This window comes from Epinephelus fuscoguttatus, linkage group LG16, assembly GCF_011397635.1.
Source record: "Epinephelus fuscoguttatus linkage group LG16, E.fuscoguttatus.final_Chr_v1".
Classification (NCBI taxonomy): domain Eukaryota; kingdom Metazoa; phylum Chordata; class Actinopteri; order Perciformes; family Serranidae; genus Epinephelus; species Epinephelus fuscoguttatus.
This window is the reverse complement of record NC_064767.1, coordinates 38198-58748: the sequence shown is the minus strand read 5'-3', so window position 1 is coordinate 58748 and position 20551 is coordinate 38198. Positions and strand designations below refer to the sequence as shown.

Here is a 20551-nt window from a genome sequence, read left to right as displayed (position 1 = left end):
GACATCATCAGGGGTCCCAGCGTGAAGCGTTCCTCAGGTATGGAGCGTTCTCAGAGCAGCACCTGGGACACGTCTGAGGACACCAGGAACAAACTGGTCAAAGCTGCGTCCACGTCCAAACTGCTTGCCAAGGTGGTGAAGAACGCAGACAGGTACACACACACACGCACACACGCACACACACACACACACACACACACACTTATACATATTCACATATATAGATACACATACTGTGATCAGGTGTCAGGACAAGTAAATGTACTGCACACACACACACACACACACACACACACACACATGCACATATATGTGTGTGTTTGATCAGGTTATTGTGATGTCATAGATTTGATGACAGTAAATCAGACTCTGTGGATCAATAAATCAGATCAGATATTTTGTCAATCAGTAACTAAAAACGCATTGATCAGTTACTGTCAGTATGTTCTTATTAGAGTGACTGATGGCACAAAATCAAACTCAGCTGTGATTGGTTGGTTTGTTTTTGTTGTCACCTGACGGGACTTTGAGCAGCTGTGATTGGACGGTTACTTTACAGTCACCTGACGGGACTTTGATCAGCTGTGATTGGATGGTTACTTTACAGTCACCTGACGGGACTTTGATCAGCTGTGATTGGACGGTTTGTTTGTGGTCTCCTGATGGGACTTTGAGCAGCTGTGATTGGACGGTTACTTTACAGTCACCTGATGGGACTTTGATCAGCTGTGATTGGACGGTTTGTTTGTGGTCTCCTGACGAGACTTTGATCAGCTGTGATTGGACGGTTACTTTACAGTCACCTGATGGGACTTTGAGCAGCTGTGATTGGACGGTTTGTTTGTGGTCTCCTGACGAGACTTTGATCAGCTGTGATTGGACGGTTACTTTACAGTCACCTGACGGGACTTTGATCAGCTGTGATTGGACGGTTTGTTTGTGGTCACCTGATGGGACTTTGAGCAGCTGTGATTGGATGGTTACTTTACAGTCACCTGATGGGACTTTGAGCAGCTGTGATTGGACGGTTTGTTTGTGGTCTCCTGACGAGACTTTGATCAGCTGTGATTGGACGGTTACTTTACAGTCACCTGACGGGACTTTGATCAGCTGTGATTGGACGGTTTGTTTGTGGTCACCTGATGGGACTTTGATCAGCTGTGATTGGATGGTTACTTTACAGTCACCTGATGGGACTTTGAGCAGCTGTGATTGGACGGTTACTTTACAGTCACCTGACGAGACTTTGATCAGCTGTGATTGGACGGTTACTTTACAGTCACCTGATGGGACTTTGATCAGCTGTGATTGGACGGTTACTTTACAGTCACCTGATGGGACTTTGAGCAGCTGTGATTGGATGGTTACTTTACAGTCACCTGATGGGACTTTGATCAGCTGTGATTGGATGGTTACTTTACAGTCACCTGATGGGACTTTGATCAGCTGTGATTGGATGGTTACTTTACAGTCACCTGATGGGACTTTGAGCAGCTGTGATTGGATGGTTACTTTACAGTCACCTGACGGGACTTTGAGCAGCTGTGATTGGATGGTTACTTTACAGTCACCTGACGGGACTTTGATCAGCTGTGATTGGATGGTTACTTTACAGTCACCTGACGGGACTTTGATCAGCTGTGATTGGACGGTTACTTTACAGTCACCTGATGGGACTTTGAGCAGCTGTGATTGGACGGTTACTTTACAGTCACCTGATGGGACTTTGATCAGCTGTGATTGGACGGTTACTTTACAGTCACCTGATGGGACTTTGATCAGCTGTGATTGGACGGTTACTTTACAGTCACCTGATGGGACTTTGAGCAGCTGTGATTGGATGGTTACTTTACAGTCACCTGATGGGACTTTGATCAGCTGTGATTGGACGGTTACTTTACAGTCACCTGATGGGACTTTGAGCAGCTGTGATTGGATGGTTACTTTACAGTCACCTGATGGGACTTTGAGCAGCTGTGATTGGATGGTTACTTTACAGTCACCTGACGGGACTTTGAGCAGCTGTGATTGGATGGTTACTTTACAGTCACCTGACGGGACTTTGATCAGCTGTGATTGGACGGTTTGTTTGTGGTCACCTGATGGGACTTTGAGCAGCTGTGATTGGATGGTTACTTTACAGTCACCTGATGGGACTTTGAGCAGCTGTGATTGGATGGTTACTTTACAGTCACCTGACGGGACTTTGATCAGCTGTGATTGGACGGTTTGACTTTACAGTCACCTGACGGACTTTGATCAGCTGTGATTGGACGGTTACTTTACAGTCACCTGATGGGACTTTGATCAGCTGTGATATGACGGTTACTAAAGAGTCACCTCAAGTGACTTTGATCAGCTGTGATTGGACGGTTACTTTACAGTCACCTGATGGGACTTTGAGCAGCTGTGATTGGATGGTTACTTTACAGTCACCTGATGGGACTTTGAGCAGCTGTGATTGGATGGTTACTTTACAGTCACCTGACGGGACTTTGATCAGCTGTGATTGGACGGTTTGTTTGTGGTCTCCTGACGAGACTTTGATCAGCTGTGATTGGACGGTTACTTTACAGTCACCTGATGGGACTTTGATCAGCTGTGATTGGACGGTTACTTTACAGTCACCTGATGGGACTTTGATCAGCTGTGATTGGACGGTTACTTTACAGTCACCTGATGGGACTTTGATCAGCTGTGATTGGATGGTTACTTTACAGTCACCTGATGGGACTTTGATCAGCTGTGATTGGACGGTTTGTTTGTGGTCTCCTGACGAGACTTTGATCAGCTGTGATTGGACGGTTACTTTACAGTCACCTGATGGGACTTTGATCAGCTGTGATTGGACGGTTTGTTTGTGGTCTCCTGATGGGACTTTGATCAGCTGTGATTGGACGGTTACTTTACAGTCACCTGATGGGACTTTGATCAGCTGTGATTGGACGGTTTGTTTGTGGTCTCCTGATGGGACTTTGATCAGCTGTGATTGGTCGGTTTGTTTGTGGTCTCCTGATGGGACTTTGATCAGCTGTGATTGGATGGTTACTTTACAGTCACCTGATGGGACTTTGATCAGCTGTGATTGGTCGGTTTGTTTGTGGTCTCCTGATGGGACTTTGATCAGCTGTGATTGGACGGTTACTTTACAGTCACCTGACGGGACTTTGATCAGCTGTGATTGGATGGTTACTTTACAGTCACCTGATGGGACTTTGATCAGCTGTGATTGGTCGGTTTGTTTGTGGTCTCCTGATGGGACTTTGATCAGCTGTGATTGGATGGTTACTTTACAGTCACCTGATGGGACTTTGAGCAGCTGTGATTGGTCGGTTTGTTTGTGGTCTCCTGATGGGACTTTGATCAGCTGTGATTGTGGTTACTTTACAGTCACCTGATGGGACTTTGATCAGCTGTGATTGGTCGGTTTGTTTGTGGTCTCCTGATGGGACTTTGATCAGCTGTGATTGGATGGTTACTTTACAGTCACCTGATGGGACTTTGATCAGCTGTGATTGGACGGTTAGTTTGCGGTCTCCTGACGGGACTTTGATCAGCTGTGATTGGATGGTTACTTTACAGTCACCTGACGGGACTTTGATCAGCTGTGATTGGACGGTTTGTTTGTGGTCTCCTGATGGGACTTTGATCAGCTGTGATTGGATGGTTACTTTACAGTCACCTGATGGGACTTTGATCAGCTGTGATTGGTCGGTTTGTTTGTGGTCTCCTGATGGGACTTTGATCAGCTGTGATTGGATGGTTACTTTACAGTCACCTGATGGGACTTTGAGCAGCTGTGATTGGTCGGTTTGTTTGTGGTCTCCTGATGGGACTTTGATCAGCTGTGATTGGATGGTTACTTTACAGTCACCTGATGGGACTTTGATCAGCTGTGATTGGACGGTTTGTTTGTGGTCTCCTGATGGGACTTTGATCAGCTGTGATTGGATGGTTACTTTACAGTCACCTGATGGGACTTTGAGCAGCTGTGATTGGTCGGTTTGTTTGTGGTCTCCTGATGGGACTTTGATCAGCTGTGATTGGACGGTTACTTTACAGTCACCTGATGGGACTTTGATCAGCTGTGATTGGACGGTTACTTTACAGTCACCTGACGGGACTTTGATCAGCTGTGATTGGATGGTTACTTTACAGTCACCTGATGGGACTTTGATCAGCTGTGATTGGACGGTTTGTTTGTGGTCTCCTGACGAGACTTTGATCAGCTGTGATTGGATGGTTACTTTACAGTCACCTGATGGGACTTTGAGCAGCTGTGATTGGTCGGTTTGTTTGTGGTCTCCTGATGGGACTTTGATCAGCTGTGATTGGATGGTTACTTTACAGTCACCTGATGGGACTTTGATCAGCTGTGATTGGACGGTTTGTTTGTGGTCTCCTGACGAGACTTTGATCAGCTGTGATTGGATGGTTACTTTACAGTCACCTGATGGGACTTTGATCAGCTGTGATTGGTCGGTTTGTTTGTGGTCTCCTGATGGGACTTTGATCAGCTGTGATTGGATGGTTACTTTACAGTCACCTGATGGGACTTTGAGCAGCTGTGATTGGTCGGTTTGTTTGTGGTCTCCTGATGGGACTTTGATCAGCTGTGATTGGATGGTTACTTTACAGTCACCTGATGGGACTTTGATCAGCTGTGATTGGACGGTTTGTTTGTGGTCTCCTGATGGGACTTTGATCAGCTGTGATTGGTCGGTTTGTTTGTGGTCTCCTGACGGGACTTTGATCAGCTGTGATTGGATGGTTACTTTACAGTCACCTGATGGGACTTTGAGCAGCTGTGATTGGTCGGTTTGTTTCTGGTCTCCTGACGGGACTTTGATCAGCTGTGATTGGACGGTTACTTTACAGTCACCTGACGGGACTTTGATCAGCTGTGATTGGACGGTTCATTATGGTCAGTTTCAATGCATCGCTGACAGTTGTTTAGGGCTGGGCGATATGGCCTAAAAAAAAAATCTCAAATTTTTTCACAAAAAATCTGATTCACGATTTAAATCGATTTTTTTCCCCCTTCTAGTTAAAAAAATAATAACTTGCGGCCTGGTAGCACATACCTGGGGTTGAAAACTTTCAGCATGTGAATAAACCCCAGCTTTTCCACAGTAGCCTATATGTGGGCACCACATCTCTTGCAATATACATGGCGACTGCATCTGTGATCACTTTCCACCGGACCCCTTTCTTATCATACGGCAGTGTTTCCCCTACCATCATATTGGATCACAACAGAAGTTATTTAAGGTTACCTCTCCTACAGAACAGGTCTATACCTGTCCTTTTATTAAACAAACTAAACAGCCTTATGTTACAGGCTGAGCCTGATGTGTGTGGCTTGTGTGTGTGTGTGTGTGTGTGTGTGTGTGTGGAGCTGTGTATGTGTGTAGTTGATGTTGGAGGTATGAGACGTTAGCGCGCCGGGTGTGGTGTGTGACATCTGTTTTTGAGTTATTTCCCTCTATGTAAAAGTCAGACACTGATGACAGAGGCTGTGCATCATCCCTGCAGTGCTGAAAATAAAGTGCCGTTTTTTAACGCAGACGAAGTCCCATTGTTTATGTGTTGTTGCCACAACGAGCTAACACAAGCTAAAGGAGCTAATGGTCTTCGGAGGTCCCTTTACTACGGTTCGGGGGTCTGCCAGCTTGGCGTTGGTAACACTTATTTATCTTATTTACACAACGACATGTCATTTATGTCCCTACACGGTGTGTGTCTAAAATCCTCCTCTGCTCTCTGTGTCGCGCACGGCGGAGTTCGGCCCTGATACGCGCGCGCACACACACACACACACACACACACACACACACACAGGTGAGCACACAAAAGCGCTGAAGAACTCGTTCCCTTTCTTGAACGAGGTGTGAGCCCACTTTGAACTACGGGAGCCCAGCGGGGAGCGGCGGTGGCGGATTTTAAATAGAAACTAAATTTTCATTAAAACAAATGGGCCTAAACTACAAATTCGAATTAATCAATAAAATCGACTTATCGCCCAGCCCTACGGTTTCTGTTTTTTCTCAACGACGTCAGGACATAAAGGTTTTTATGCAGAGACACGCTGAGGTTCGTTCTTTGTGTCTTTAGCAGACTTGTCTGTCCTCCGTCTCAGGGTGGGACATATGTCCACATGTCCAGTTTCAGTGACTGACTGATACTGATTGATCGATGAGGCTGTGATCAGAACAGCTGATCGGTGCGAACAGAAAACGTCACTCAGTATAATGAAAAAACTTTATTGTTCATCTGAAGAGACGAAGATACCAACCGTCCCTGCTTCCTCCTAACCTAACCCCTAAACTAACCCCATGAACACATCAGGAAATAAAATGTCAGAAATGACATCATCACATTCAAACAAAAGAAACCAATGAAATACGATCAGTACTCTCTGCTGTGTTTTTATTGTTTCTTTAATTTTAGTTTATTATGTTTTTATTTTTCAGGTTCGTTAAACTACTGCCGAGAGACACTGACTGATTGATTAATTGGTTGATTGATCGATTAGTTGATTGATTGATCAGACTTTTTGAATCTTCTGAAGTTTTTTTTTCTGTCTCCTTTCAGACACAAAGATGTGGTCGTCAGTCAAGGTAAACATTTATCTTCATCTTCATCGTGAATATACCACACTCATCATCATCATCACCATCATCATGTGTAACAGCCAATAGGAAGTCAGACTCAGCAGGAATCTTTGTTAGCTCAGTCTCAGTCTCTCCTGTAGTGAAGACGCCATATTGTTGTTTGTGTTGTTGTTGTTTGTGTTGTTGTTTATGTTGTTGTTGTTGATGATGTCTTTGTCTCAAACCAGCCAAAATGTCGACACGAGAGAAAAACAGCCAAGCAGGTGAGTCCTAATGAATCATCAGAGCGAGCTTACATGCTAACAGGCGCTGAATGAGCACTTCCTGTTTCTGGGCCAATCACATCTCTCCGTCTCTCTCTCTCTCTCTCTCTCTCTCTCTCTCTCTCTCTCTCTGCTTTACATTGTCAGCCTCGCTCACCCACCTGCTCTCTCTCCTTCAGACTGATCAGGTGATGTCACACCTGTCTGTGGCTCTGCCCCCTGCTTTTGTTTACCTCCATATAAGGTTAACACAGGTGGAACCCAAAATTTATTCACCTTCCAGGTGAGAAAACTTATAAAAAGACCAATAAAGCATAAGCCCCACCCACCACCTAAATGTAAGGCCTCAGATTGTATGCTACCGTGGCGCCGACATTGATTGACAGGTCATTGATTGACAGGTTGTTAAACATGAGTGAATTTATGGAGGTAAACAACACGGCATCAACGCTTAATACCTGTCCTCACCCCTCCTGCCCCTCACCTGTCCTTCACCTGTCCTCACGTGTACTCACCTGTCCTTCATGTGTCCTTCACCTGTCCTCCCCATGTTCTCACCTATCCTCACCTGTCCTTTATCTGTCCTCACCTGTTCCTACATGTCCTTCATCTGTCCTCACCTGTCCTTCACCTGCACTCACCTGTCCTTCACCTGTCCCTCACCTGTCCTTCACCTGTCCTCACCTGTCCTTCACCTGTCCTTACCTGTCCTTCACCTGTCCCTCACCAGTACTCACCTGTCCTTCACCTGTCCTCATCCGTCCTTCAGCTGTCCTCAACTGTCCTTCACCTGTCCTTCATGTCGATGAAGGGAGGTGAGGATCGGGTTCTTTGTAGTTCTTTGCTGATAGAATCGGTTTGAATTTCTCACCTGATAAAAACACGACTGAGGGAGAGTTCTAATGAGAAGTTCAGGGTTCTAATGACATGTTCAAAGTTCTAATGAGACATTCAGGGTTCTGATGAGAAGTTCAGAGTTTTAATGAGCCGCTCAGCGTTCTAATGGGACGTTCAGGGTTCTGATGTCAGTCAAACAGGATCAGAAGATTCTCAGAGACAATCTTGAGATTGGGAGTAGAGGGGCGAATATACCGACTGACCTTCGTGAAGCAGGTGGTCTCTTTCAGGCAGTACTGCGGTCGATAACTGGGAAGTCGGTTTAGTCCGAATGAAGATTAGGGAAATTTTTAGACGTCCAGTATCTAACAGAAGATGATGTTGTCATGAGGGGTGATGAGGTCATTGAGGTTCTTTGGTTTAACCGAGAAGTAAAGCTGCGTGTCGTCAGCATAGATCCACCGGAGGAGCCTCAGAAAGCACAGATAATGTTCTTGTTTTTTTATGAACCATGTTAGACGAGTCTGAGGAGAACTGTCAGAACCAGAGATACCAGATCCAGGTCTGTAATCTATTAACAAACGCATCACGATCAGTGGTGTTGAACGCAACACATAAAACCAAACTAAAACATATGGATTGCTGAGGAAGTGTCCTTTCCTGAAGAAGTGTCCTCTCCTGAAGAACTGTCCTCTCCTGACAAAGTATTCTCTCCTGAAGAACCGTCCCCTCCTGAAGAAGTGTCCCCTCTTGAGGTCCCAGGTCCAGAGCCCCTGTCCAACAGACTGATACCAGTCAGCTTTGGTTCTCTGCTCATTGAGTCCAGCTCAGTCTTATTAATGGTGCAGACAATGTTAATGAAACGTCAACAGAGAGACACAACATGACTGCAAAGGTTCAAAGGTCCTGCGGTGGGATCAGCGGCTGCAGACAGAAACGCCTCTGGGCAGACAGACTTCCAGCCAATCAGAGCGATAAAATGTGACTTAGCGCTGAGCGGTATATGTCAGTGGACTACAGCGTGCAGAGATGAGCTGTGATGATGTCACATTAACAACATGTGAACGAGTTATTCTTTGAAAATAGTACTTTAACAGTAAATTTCACATCGGCCATCTTGGTTTTTACGAACATGTCTCAAACGATACCAGAAATTAATGTTATAAAATCAGTAGCGGTGATATTTTACTTTGGTGAGACATTTATTCCACACTGAATCTTGTTTTGGTTTTTTTTGTGTTTCAGAGGGGAACCACATTAAGATGTTCATGCGTGGGCGACCAATTACCATGTTCATCCCTTCAGACGTGGAGAACTACGATGATGTTCGGACAGAACTTCCTTCAGAAAGACTGAAGCTGGAATGGGTGTATCCTTCACCCTGGAAACATTAAATACATTTAAACACAATAATAACATTGATCGATGATAAATAAAAATAACGTAGTTCAGTCGTCGACAAAGTTCACTTGTGGAATTTAAAGTTTTTGTTCTCAGAGCCAGAATAAAATAATTTTCATGTGTTCAGATACAAACATCCAGAAACATAAAACCTGTCTGTGTCTCAGGACGACAGCTGCAGGATGACGTTCGGTAACATCAGACATTGATCCGAAAACTGAGATGATCAACATGTACAGAGAGCCGATCGTCGTCCGCATACAGAAAACTCTGTGTTACTGACGATGACGAGAAACATCAAGACTGAAGGAGCCAGAACTGAGAACCAGGAGAGCCTCAGTAGATCACTGGTAGATTCTCGGTACAGTAGAGTACAGTAGAATGTCAGTAGATGTAGAGTAGATGTAAAGTTGACCATCAGTAGATGTAGAGTAGATGTAGAGTTGACCATCAGTAGATGTAGAGTAGAACGTCGGTAGATCTCTTGCTGTTCTCCAGGTGCTTCCTTGACTTCCTGCAGGTACGGTTACCGTGGCAGAGACTGCAGAGCCAATGTATACCTTCTTCCAACCGGAGAGATCGTTTACTTCATCGCCTCCGTTGTTGCCTTGTTTAACTATGAGGAACGAACTCAGCGACATTACCTCGGACACACCGACTGTGTCAAGTGGTGAGAACACGCTGGCGTATGAATCATCTGCTGTGCTCTTATTGGCTGCTCTGTGCTCTTTGACATCATCTCTCTGTCTCTGTCCATCAGTCTGGCCATCCATCCTGATAAGATCCGGATCGCTACAGGACAGATTGCAGGAGTGGACAAAGATGGACGGGTGAGGACGAACAGGAGACTCAAACTGAATCACACCTGACTTTTGAAAAATTAAAACTGTTTTGTAAGCAATAAACAAAAAGTGAAGTATTCACATCCCGTTCTCTCTGTTGCTGTGTACAGGCGATACAGCCTCACGTTCGTATCTGGGACAGCGTCAGTCTGTCCACTCTGCAGGTCATCGGTTTGGGAACATTTGAGCGAGGTGTGGGCTCCCTGGCTTTCTCCAAAGCTGTGAGTATCACCCAGGTGCATCATGGGAACTGTAGTCCATATAGACCACACTGCTCAGACTCTGCTGAAGGTCTTAAAATGTCTGTCTCACATCATGTCCCTCTGTCTGTCTCTCTGCAAGGACTCTGGTCAGCACCTAAGTGTCATTGACGACTGTAACGACCACATGTTGACAGTTTGGGATTGGCAGAAGAAGTCAAAAATCGCTGAGATCAAGGTTGGCAGTCACTGTCCTACACCTGCGTACAGAACAACACCTGATATCATTAGTGTCTAAAGGTTTGTAACTGGTGTGTTTCAGACCACTAATGAGGTCGTACTGGCTGTCGAGTTCCACCCTACCGACCCCAACACCATCGTCACCTGTGGGAAGTCCCACATCTTCTTCTGGACCTGGAATGGGAACTCGCTGGCTCGTAAACAGGGAATCTTTGGGGTGAGGACGCGTCTTTTGATTTTCGTCTTTGATTAACGGAATACCCCTGTCTCTGTAAACGGGGCATGGTCTTTAAACGGGATACTCCACTAAACGTTAATGGGTTATTCATTAACATGTAAATGTTCTGAGTGATGTTAACAGATAAAACAGTTATAAAACCCTTTAGCAGCTGGATCAGATTTTCTTTTAAAACAAAACTTAATAACTTTGATTGTAATTTTTTTTGGAAACATTTTTGTTTTCATAGAGAAAACAGTAAAAAGACTATAAATCAGCTGCAGTTTATTTTTCTTAGTGTTAGTCTCTTCTTATTTATTATTTACTGTTTGTTTATTGTTCTAGCCGATGTTTGTGGTTACTTTTTATTTGAAAGGAGAATCAATTAATCCCAAACATCCTCTTGAAATATCTCAATTCTGATTTACATCTGGAACAAACTCTGAGTTTGTGAACTTTAAACTTTATTGTCTCCATCATCTGGATGTTACCAGACATCAGCACACAGTGACAACATGGAGGTTTTAGAGTAAACTGTGACTGAATGTCATTAAGTCAAATGAAGATCTTCTTCCTATTTTCTCCACGAGTGGACTTCATATTTATTTTGAGAAATCAACCTTTTTAAATTTGTTTTAATATTTTCTGATCTGTTGAAGACACGTGTCTCAGATTTTATTCTCATGTAGATTTTGTCTCACCTGAGTGATCGAGAAACATTTTTATAGGACAGTAACTTTCGTCTTTCGTGTTCAGAACCGTTGTGTTCTCAAAGTGAAGCTTATCAATGCCGTCGTAGATTTTTGTTAATTCTTTTAAGTAGCAGCATAAAATCATCACGCTAACAGAAACTACAGATCAGAACTGATCATGTAGAATACTAAACAGTCTCCTCTGTTCAGTAAAGACTGTGAAGGGTTAAAATGAAGATAAATGAGGTTTGGAGGAACTGAAACAAAGTGAATGTGAGGAATTTGATCTGCGGACAAACAGGAAGCTCCACCTGGCTGACCACAAAGGCCCAGACCTTCAGATTAAAAGTTTCACACTCATATTATTCTGATTTTAAAAACCTGCAGCTGCAGTTTGTTTTCACACCGTCAGATTGTTTCAGATCCAACAGGACTCAGATCAGTCCATCAGTCACAGAAAACCCCCTGAACCCTACAGCTCAACTACAGGAAAACATCGCTCCACTCATAGTTAATCCTAAACCTACTTGACACCTGACCAGAAGCAATGCAGCACAACGGTCATAACTAGTCTCAGACCAACACAGTTGTCATTTTCATGACCACCGCACACATGGTGTGAGTGCTTGTACCCGTCTGTGCAGCCGTTGGTGTGCAGGTCTATAAGGTATGGTCAGACACATTGCTGTTTTACAACAGCAGAAAATGATGGTTGACCAACAGACAGACAGATTTTCCACTTGTTTTCAGAAGATTTGGCATTCAGGACTCAAATGTGAAACAGAAATGATTGTCTGAGACTTTTTTTACAGTTCCATGTTTGAGTTATAAAAGTTCTGAGCTGGTTTTAATTTGAACTGCAGATGGTCAGATGTTTAGCAGTTTCAAAATAAAACAAATTTTTAATAGAGCCTGGTCTGTAGCCTTGGTCTACCTCTGTAGTACTGTTCTGTAGCCTTGGTCTACCTCTGCAGTCCTGGGGCCTCATGTACAAAGACTTACGTGGATTTCCGACTGAAACATGGCGTACGCTTAAATCTGTGCGTAGGCATGAATCCAAGTACATTTCCTTTGTACACCCCAATCAATGTGGAATTGAATGCACATGTTGGAGAACTCGACCCCTCCCTAACCACTTCTCCATTTAAATATGCAAATCGACCCTGCACCTGAGATTCCCCTGTCTGCACGAGCAGAAAACTAAAACAAAAGAATGAGTAAGACGGGAAAAAGAAAAACTTAACAGAATGCGAATTGGAGATGCTACTCACTGAAGTGGAGGCGCGCAAAAATGTACTTTTTGGCACGCTGTGCTCCGGCATCATTATAAAATACAAGAGGAGTGAGTTGGAGAGTGTGTGTGAGGCTGTCAATGCTGTGGGTAGGGTTGGGTACCGAAACCTGGTACTTTTTGTACTTGGTACCGATTCACGTCAGTACTACAGAGTACCGATTCACTTAAAATGAAATGGTGCCAAATTTCGGTACCTGAGGTGGAGGCGGAGCGAGAGCGCATGACTCGCACCTCAGACTCAGCAACAATGGCAGTAAAAAAAAATGTGCAGACAAAAGTTAACGTGCAGCACTGTTCTTAAATGTTCTCAATAAAATGTTGAAACTGAGAAGTTTATACTGTGGGCCTGAATGATGCATAGTGCGTCCAAATTCACACCCGTTCTCTATTGATTTTCTCCGTGACCGTGTGTCATAGTGAGAAGCCACGCATATCACGTTAAACAGTGGAATTGTAGCTTTCCGATAAGGCCAAGCACTTGTCGGTAGTCCAATGTTTTCACAGCGAAAAAAATGATAAAATCACAATAAAATGATGTATAACAGAGCTTTCATACAGCTTTGCACACACATTACTGTTGGATGGATTACTCGCGAATGCAGGGTCGCACAGAAATGCCACGCATATCACATGAAAGCGCAGGAGCAGAGCTTTCCTCTCCTCATCTCCTGTTCTGAGAAAGTGTTAGGGTCTCCTTGATGTCAAGATTGTCAACCTGGCGTGAACAAACTGACTGATCATTATGCTGTCATCCCATCACGCTATAAATCCAGATCAATTGTCTACAAAATAAAAACCTGACGAATTTCTTTACAACCCATGATACAGATCTTGTTATCAGTCACTTCATATAGTGAGGAATATCGTATCTTACCACGTCTTAGGCTTGCGTGTGTTTCTCCCTGTCTATCCACATTTGTAGTCCGGCTTTCAAGATGCAAATATCTCCATATTGTCCAGTTGACACTCAATTCAATCAATCAATCAATCAATTAATCAATCAATTTTATTTATAAAGCCCAATATCACAAATCACAATTTGCCTCACAGGGCTTTACAGCATACGACATCCCTCTGTCCTTATGACCCTACAAACAACAAACTTTGTATGACAAGACCAGCCACTTCACCTTTGCGCACCCAGACAACTGCAGCCTAATTATACATGCTGACAGGGCCGTAGTCACCATATACATTGAGGGTGACACGTGCCCCCCCAATGCCCAAAATGTCCCCCCAGTATATAACTGAAACTGAAAAACAAATATTATCTTGGAGGACATCATTGCACTCGGTTGACTATTTTTCTATGATCTTAGATGTAAATATTGCATGTTTCTTTCAGATAAAACACATTTTTGACTTGTGAATGAGTCAATGGAATTTCTTGCAATAATGAAAAAATACTGGCAATCATGTCCGCCTGGCACAAACCACATGTTTTGGACAGCTGTGAAGTGACAGAATGTCCCAGCATCATGGTTCTTATATTGCCAGATTCCAGTGAGTCTCCCCTCTTCATATATGGCAGAATATAGGTGGGTTTCCATCCACCTATTTTTATTCGCATTTTCAACAATTGTGAAAAAAACACTTGAATGGAAACGCCAGAAATTCAAAAAAAAAAAAGCCGAAATATTGCAAAAAAGTTTTTACGCTTGGAGGAGGTGGAAAAGTCAGCATATCGATATTAGGAAAATGCGACTTTTGTCAGTGTCAGGTGAGTGTAGGCTATTTCACAGCTTACGTGAACAGACTGGACGTGTTGAATACCGCTGCATCATGTGCGCTGCCTGGTGTACCAACACAGACATCACGACATTATGTAGGCTACGCTGACAACGCTGATATGAGTGTGATGAGAGCTCTCGCAGTGGCCAAGAAGTTCCCAAGGAATCTCTCCATCTCGTCGTAGTCATGGATGTGCCGGTAATTGTTCACATCAGTTGTGGACATGAGACGCTCTCAATGACGTCATCTCACGGCGTCCTCTTCTTCTACGGGTGTTCTTTTGCATTTTATTTTTCATGAGAGGCGCCACCTTCTGCTTGACCTGTTGACTCCCAATACTTGCAAAACAATAACGAATGGAAACGTGCATAAATTCGCATTTTCTTTGGCACATTTTCACAAAATTTGCTTAAAATTTGCGATACATTTGGATGGAAACCCAGCGTCAACTTCCAGCTTGCTATGTGAGATACATGTAAAAATATAAGAATTTTGGCACCCAGATTTGTTTTTCTCATTGATATGGAAATTAATATAAAATACAGGCACATAGAAGGACATGAATTGATGGCAAATCTGGTTAGCCCAGATTGTCTTGAAAAAAACAAAACAAGATATAGCATGTGTATGTAGCCTTTATAATGACTGTGATATGAGCTTAAAAGTAAAGGCAGTAAAAATACCCCAAAAACTCCTAGAGCCCATAGGGTTAAAAAGTACCAAAATAAGGTACCGTTTGGTACCGGTACCGAATTCCAGGTACCGGTACCGTATCGGTTCAATTATGAACGGTACCCAACCCTAGCTGTGGGGTCAGAAAAGTGTACACACGCAGAACTAAAAATGAAGTGGTCCGACATTAAGGTGGACGTGAAGCGGAGGATGGCTGCATACCACCGCTCAGTGTGGCCAAAACAGGCTGGGGGACAGGAGAGGAGGAGCTCACCCGTCTGAACAGAGAGTCGCCTGGGGTCAGTTGAAAGCAGACAATTAATTATGCAAACTGGATTTACAGTTTATATTTGTTAATTTTATACACCACTTACACGGATCACACAGTATTGTTGTAAATGAATGCAGAAGTGCGCCGGGGAAAAGGTGAGGCTGATTAGGAAATGTCACACTTTACGCACGGGTTTATTGACATGAGTACTTTACACACAGAGACAATCAGGGGCTTGTTAGAAAGCTCTGAAGCTGTAGTTTAAAAAACAACAAGTCACTACCTCTAACCACTGACTAGTACTGATGCTGTGAAGACAGGATAATATTTGGGGGCGCACATGCTCAGTGCGCATCAGGGGGATTAATATAAGGACAGTTAAACAAATGAATTATTTGCTCACAAAGAAGCCACCCATCATGCACGGTGCCAGGTAGTAGTCTGTTCCCAACCATGCTGTTACTCAGAATGTATGAATCATGCATTGAACCAGGCCACCTCGCCACAATGTTGGTTAATTGTCTGAGTCGGAACACACTCTCTCTTTGTATTGTGCCATTTACAATGTCTTCTAATACTGCTAAAGCAGCCGTTGTTGTTAACGGTATTTTCTAGGCATGTAACGATATGTTGAATTTCGCGCCGTCGCGATAAAATAAATTCTCGATACTGTTGTGGGAATGCCACGGTAGTTATATAGCTGCGTTCTCCTACAGAGCCGGTAATATGACTGTGTGACTACATTCCCCATAATCCTTTGCATGCAACTGTGCGCGCAGGTGAGAGCAGACTTGTGCAGCTCAGCCTCCGACTCTGACCCGTGCGTGACCGGAGGAAACAGTGAATAAAAGTAAGGAGATTGATTGTTCTTCTCTGTGGATTTTCTCCACGACCGTTGGTCATAGCGAGAAGCCACACATATCACGTGAAACAGCGGAATCGTGGCTTTCCGACAAGACCAAGCACTTGTCGGCAGTCCAATGTTTTCACGGTGAAAAAAAATGATAAAGTTACACTAAAATAATGTATAACAAAGCTTTCATACAGCTCTGCACACACATTACTGTTGGATGGATTACTCGCGAATGTGGGGTCGCACAGAAACGTCAAGCATATCACATGAAAGCGCAGGAGCAGAGCTTTCCTCTCCTCATCTCCTGTTCTGAGAAAGTGTCAGGGTCTCCTTGATGTCAAGATTGTCAACCTGGCGTGAACAAACTGAGTGAATGTGTGTTTTTGAGTTTTTCTATGACTTCCGGGGAAACGGCTGGGCTTCATTTATTTTGGTTTTCTTTTACACACATCTCTACCCACCTCTCTCTCTCTCTCTCTCTCTGTGTATCTGTGAGTGAGGGATTGTGTGTTATTGAGTTTACATTATTTCTAATTTGTTAATTTTGTTGTTGTTGCAGGGTCTGATTGTTCTAAGTTCTGTATATTTGATGAATATTAAGACTCTATTCTCATAATTTGATTTCATTCAGATGACTTTCTAGTAATAGTACTATACTACTTTTGTTCAGAGTAGGTTAAAAAATACTGAATGTTTCCATTTTCATATTCTGTCACTATAGTTTTAATTGACATGACTTTGTTATGGCACTTTAATGACTGCCTGCCTAGCAGTAATGGGGGGGAAATGAAAGCACATGTTCAGCTGTGTGTTGATTTGTTTATGATACGCTTCCAAGTTAAAAAATAACATGCTGTATAGTGTACATGCACTATTTTTGAATAAAATAGTTATTTTTAACAATAAATTTTCTCTTTTTCCCCCTTGTATAAATATCGTGATATATATCGTATCGTGGACTCTTTATCGTGATAATATCGTATTGTGAGTTTCTGGTATCGTTACATCCCTAGTATTTTCTGCTCCACTTTGCGCATGCTTTTATATCCGCTCATCTAATTGCAGACACGTGGGTGTGTTAATTGTTCATCACTGTTAATTGTCATGTGTCTCTGATGTGCACATCACTCTGAGGACTGATTGATTTCACATTTATTTATTATAACAGTTTCCCAGCATCACCTCTAAGTGTCGCCAAAGGATCAACAGCTGTAGAAATGTGTGTACGCCAGCCATGAAGTTGGCGTGAGGCATCGCACATTTCCATGGTCATTTCACTCTTGATACATCTGAACTTTGCCGTGGAAAAGGACGTACGCCATGTTTTTGTGCGTACGCACCCTTTGTACATGAGGCCCCTGGTCTAAGTCTGTAGTCCTGATCTAACTCTGTAGCCCTGGTCTGTAGTCCTGGGGGGTATTCCAGGTAGGAGGTTCAACAAACTGAGTCTAATCCTGAACTCTGACTTGACTTACCCTGAGCTGGGAAACTCTGAGTATCTGGTTCCAGAACAGCTGATTTGAATTAGTTCAGTCAACTCTGAGTAGGTACACCTTGAGTTAAGCACGTGCACAACCACAATAAAAAGCCATCATCAGTGGAGCCCTGATACCTTGAGTCACCATGGCAACCGGAGAGAAAAAGCGATCAACTTATTTTACGCCTGTGGACTTGGAGGTGCTCATGAATGCCTACAGCGAATATGAGCATATATTTCATAAACAAAGTAACAGCACTAAAGCTGCCAAGGAGAGAGAGGCAGCATGGGAGAAAACTGCGGCCTGAGTCACCACGTACGTTTGAATGCCCTAGTCCATTAATTTACATTTAACCACACTCAATTAAAATCATAGCTTAGAGGTGAAAAAGTGGTTTTGAATAAAATCTGATTTTCATGTAGGTGCAATCTCACAGGAGAAAAACACACTTGGAAGCAGCTTAAAATGAAATATAAAAACATCATTCAAACAGGTAAGGCACATTTGACTTGGCCACGACTGTAGCTTCATTTAGTTTGATTCATATTTGATTTATTAAACAAAGTAGCTTCAATAACCTGTCATTCAGTGGCTATGTCATTATGTGCTGTAGGTCACTAGTAATTTAAACCCCCCAAAATACTGTTTCAACTTGTGTGTCCTCTTGCCTAATATCCTGCTGAGTAACATTTGAGTTCTACTCAGCCAACAGAAAGAAGGCAGAGGCCACAAATCATCACCAATATCATATAAAAAGCTACCATTCACAAAAAAACATTTGCTCTGATGAGAGCGCACATCTGTGGTGTGTCAGATTTGACATGTGTGGCCGGTAAATGATTGAGTCTGATGAAAAACAGTACGGTTCAAACAGATATTCACTGGGGAAAGACAGCACATCTAGACGGGGTCTGAAGATCCTCTCCCAGCGTAAAGCACTGTGAATTAATTCTGCCTCGATATGGATCAGATTTCCTACATATGAACAACCCATGTGTGTCTGCCAGCTTGCTTCAGGCTCAGCAGTAGGGAGGAGACAGGGTGAACTCAGGGTGTCTTATAGAAAACCTGTCAGTGAGCAGGTTAGGTTCACAGAGTCAGTTGCCATGGTGATTGACTCAGAGTTTGACTTACCTCTCTGTCTGGAGCTGAAAACCCAGAGTGTCCCTCATCTCAGGGTTAACATACTCAGAGTTTCCCTCATCTCAGGGTTAACATACTCAGAGTGTCCCTCATCTCAGGGTTAACATACTCAGAGTTTCCCTCATCTCAGGGTTAACATACTCAGTGTCCCTCATCTCAGGGTTAACATACTCAGAGTGTCCCTCATCTCAGGGTTAACATATTCAGAGTTTCCCTCATCTCAGGGTTAACACACTCAGAGTGTCCCTCATCTCAGGGTTAACACACTCAGGGCCGAATTCACAAAAGGATTGCGTGGCTTTTGCGGCCACTAAACTGGTAAAAATGGAGCAAACAGATACCATCTAATTCACAAAGCACGCGCAGAGGGTGAAATGCTCCACTAACTGTGCTGCCAAGCAGATTGCGTCTTGGTGCTCCGGTGTTATTTGCACGTATTTAAATGAGGTAATATGCATATATTTGGCGCAAAAATTGCCCCTTTATATGCAAATGAGCCTCATTGATAAACAACGTCTAATTCACTAACACCAGCGCTAACAGCCACACACAGTTTGAGTGAAGTAAATAACGTCTTGAGAAAGCTGGTGCAATCTGGGTGCTCCTCTGTGGAAGCCTCTCGCCCAGACTTTGCAGTGAGCGTGGCAGCAGTGATCGTCTGTTAAATCAGTCTGTAAATAATATTTTGACATTATTATTATAATCATTATTACTTTAATGGCATCCGAAGATATTGATGCGTTGAACAGGTGACAGTCTGCGGTCGTTCTCAAAACGCACTTCTGTCACGCGCTTCAAAAGCAACTTTCAATAATTTATTTTACGAAACGGGGGAAACAAACGTGAACAAAAACAGTTCCATAATTCATATTAAATTCAAAAGATAATGAAAAAACAGCTACAAGTGAAGGGAATAGTGATAAAGTGGTCAGACTTGGTCAAATCCACAGCCTCAACCCATCCGACACTGTTAGACTGACTCACCAGCAGACATCACTACATGAGGGTATACAGTATTCAGTACTTTTCCAAACAAAGTCTGCCATTGTTCTGCCACGGTGTTCTTGGTGCAAAGCCAGCATTTATACTTTGGGCCTGATTTGTCCCTGATTGCAATTAGCCATGTGGCTTATTGCAATCAGGGGCAAATCAGGGGCAAACTGCACTAAGCTGCCAAACTTTGTGGGCGTGTTTGTGCTGGTATATCATTAGCGCAATATCCTTTGTGGATAGGACGTTAAGACTGAGCAAACTGCGGGTGCAAGTGAAGTGCAATTCAAGGTGCTATCAGCGGCCGCAGTTCATTCATCGTGAATTCGGCCCTCAGAGTTTACCTCATTTCAGGGTTAACACACTCAGAGTTGTCACTAAACCTGCTTTCTGGAATACCCCCCAGGTCTAACTCTTACTCTGTTATTTGTTTGTGTTTTCAGAAATATGAGAAGCCAAAGTTTGTCCAGTGTCTGGCTTTCCTGAGTACTGGAGACATTCTGACAGGAGACTCCGGAGGAGTCCTGCTGGTCTGGACCAGGAGTTCTGCTGAGACTCCCACCAGCAAGGGACCCAGAGGTGAGAAGGGGGTGGGGCTAATTTAACAAGTATCTGTCATACACTCTGCTCAGAAACATGAAGCAAAAAGTTATATCATCAGATCCTGAATAATGAATGACATCAGTAACCCTAACCTCCCCGCTGAGGACCAGATCCAAAATCAAAGACCCACTGAGGACTGGATCCAAAATCATCAACTCACTGAGGACTGGATCCAAGATCAAAGACCTACTGAGGACTGGATCCAAAATC

The 20551-nt window shown here is 43.5% G+C and overlaps 1 protein-coding gene across 2 annotated transcripts in view; it reads left to right on the top strand.

Moving 5' to 3' along the window:
- LOC125903237 (echinoderm microtubule-associated protein-like 4) overlaps positions 1-20551 on the top strand; it is a 50516-nt gene that overhangs the window by 11467 nt on the left and 18498 nt on the right. For both annotated transcript variants that reach the window (XM_049600028.1, XM_049600029.1), the window contains 10 exons: positions 12-152; positions 6595-6620; positions 6842-6877; positions 8960-9083; positions 9636-9785; positions 9876-9945; positions 10068-10178; positions 10300-10395; positions 10480-10614; positions 20182-20317. In XM_049600028.1, coding sequence (XP_049455985.1) covers positions 12-152; positions 6595-6620; positions 6842-6877; positions 8960-9083; positions 9636-9785; positions 9876-9945; positions 10068-10178; positions 10300-10395; positions 10480-10614; positions 20182-20317 — 1025 coding nt within the window. The remainder of the gene's footprint in view (positions 1-11; positions 153-6594; positions 6621-6841; positions 6878-8959; positions 9084-9635; positions 9786-9875; positions 9946-10067; positions 10179-10299; positions 10396-10479; positions 10615-20181; positions 20318-20551) is intronic.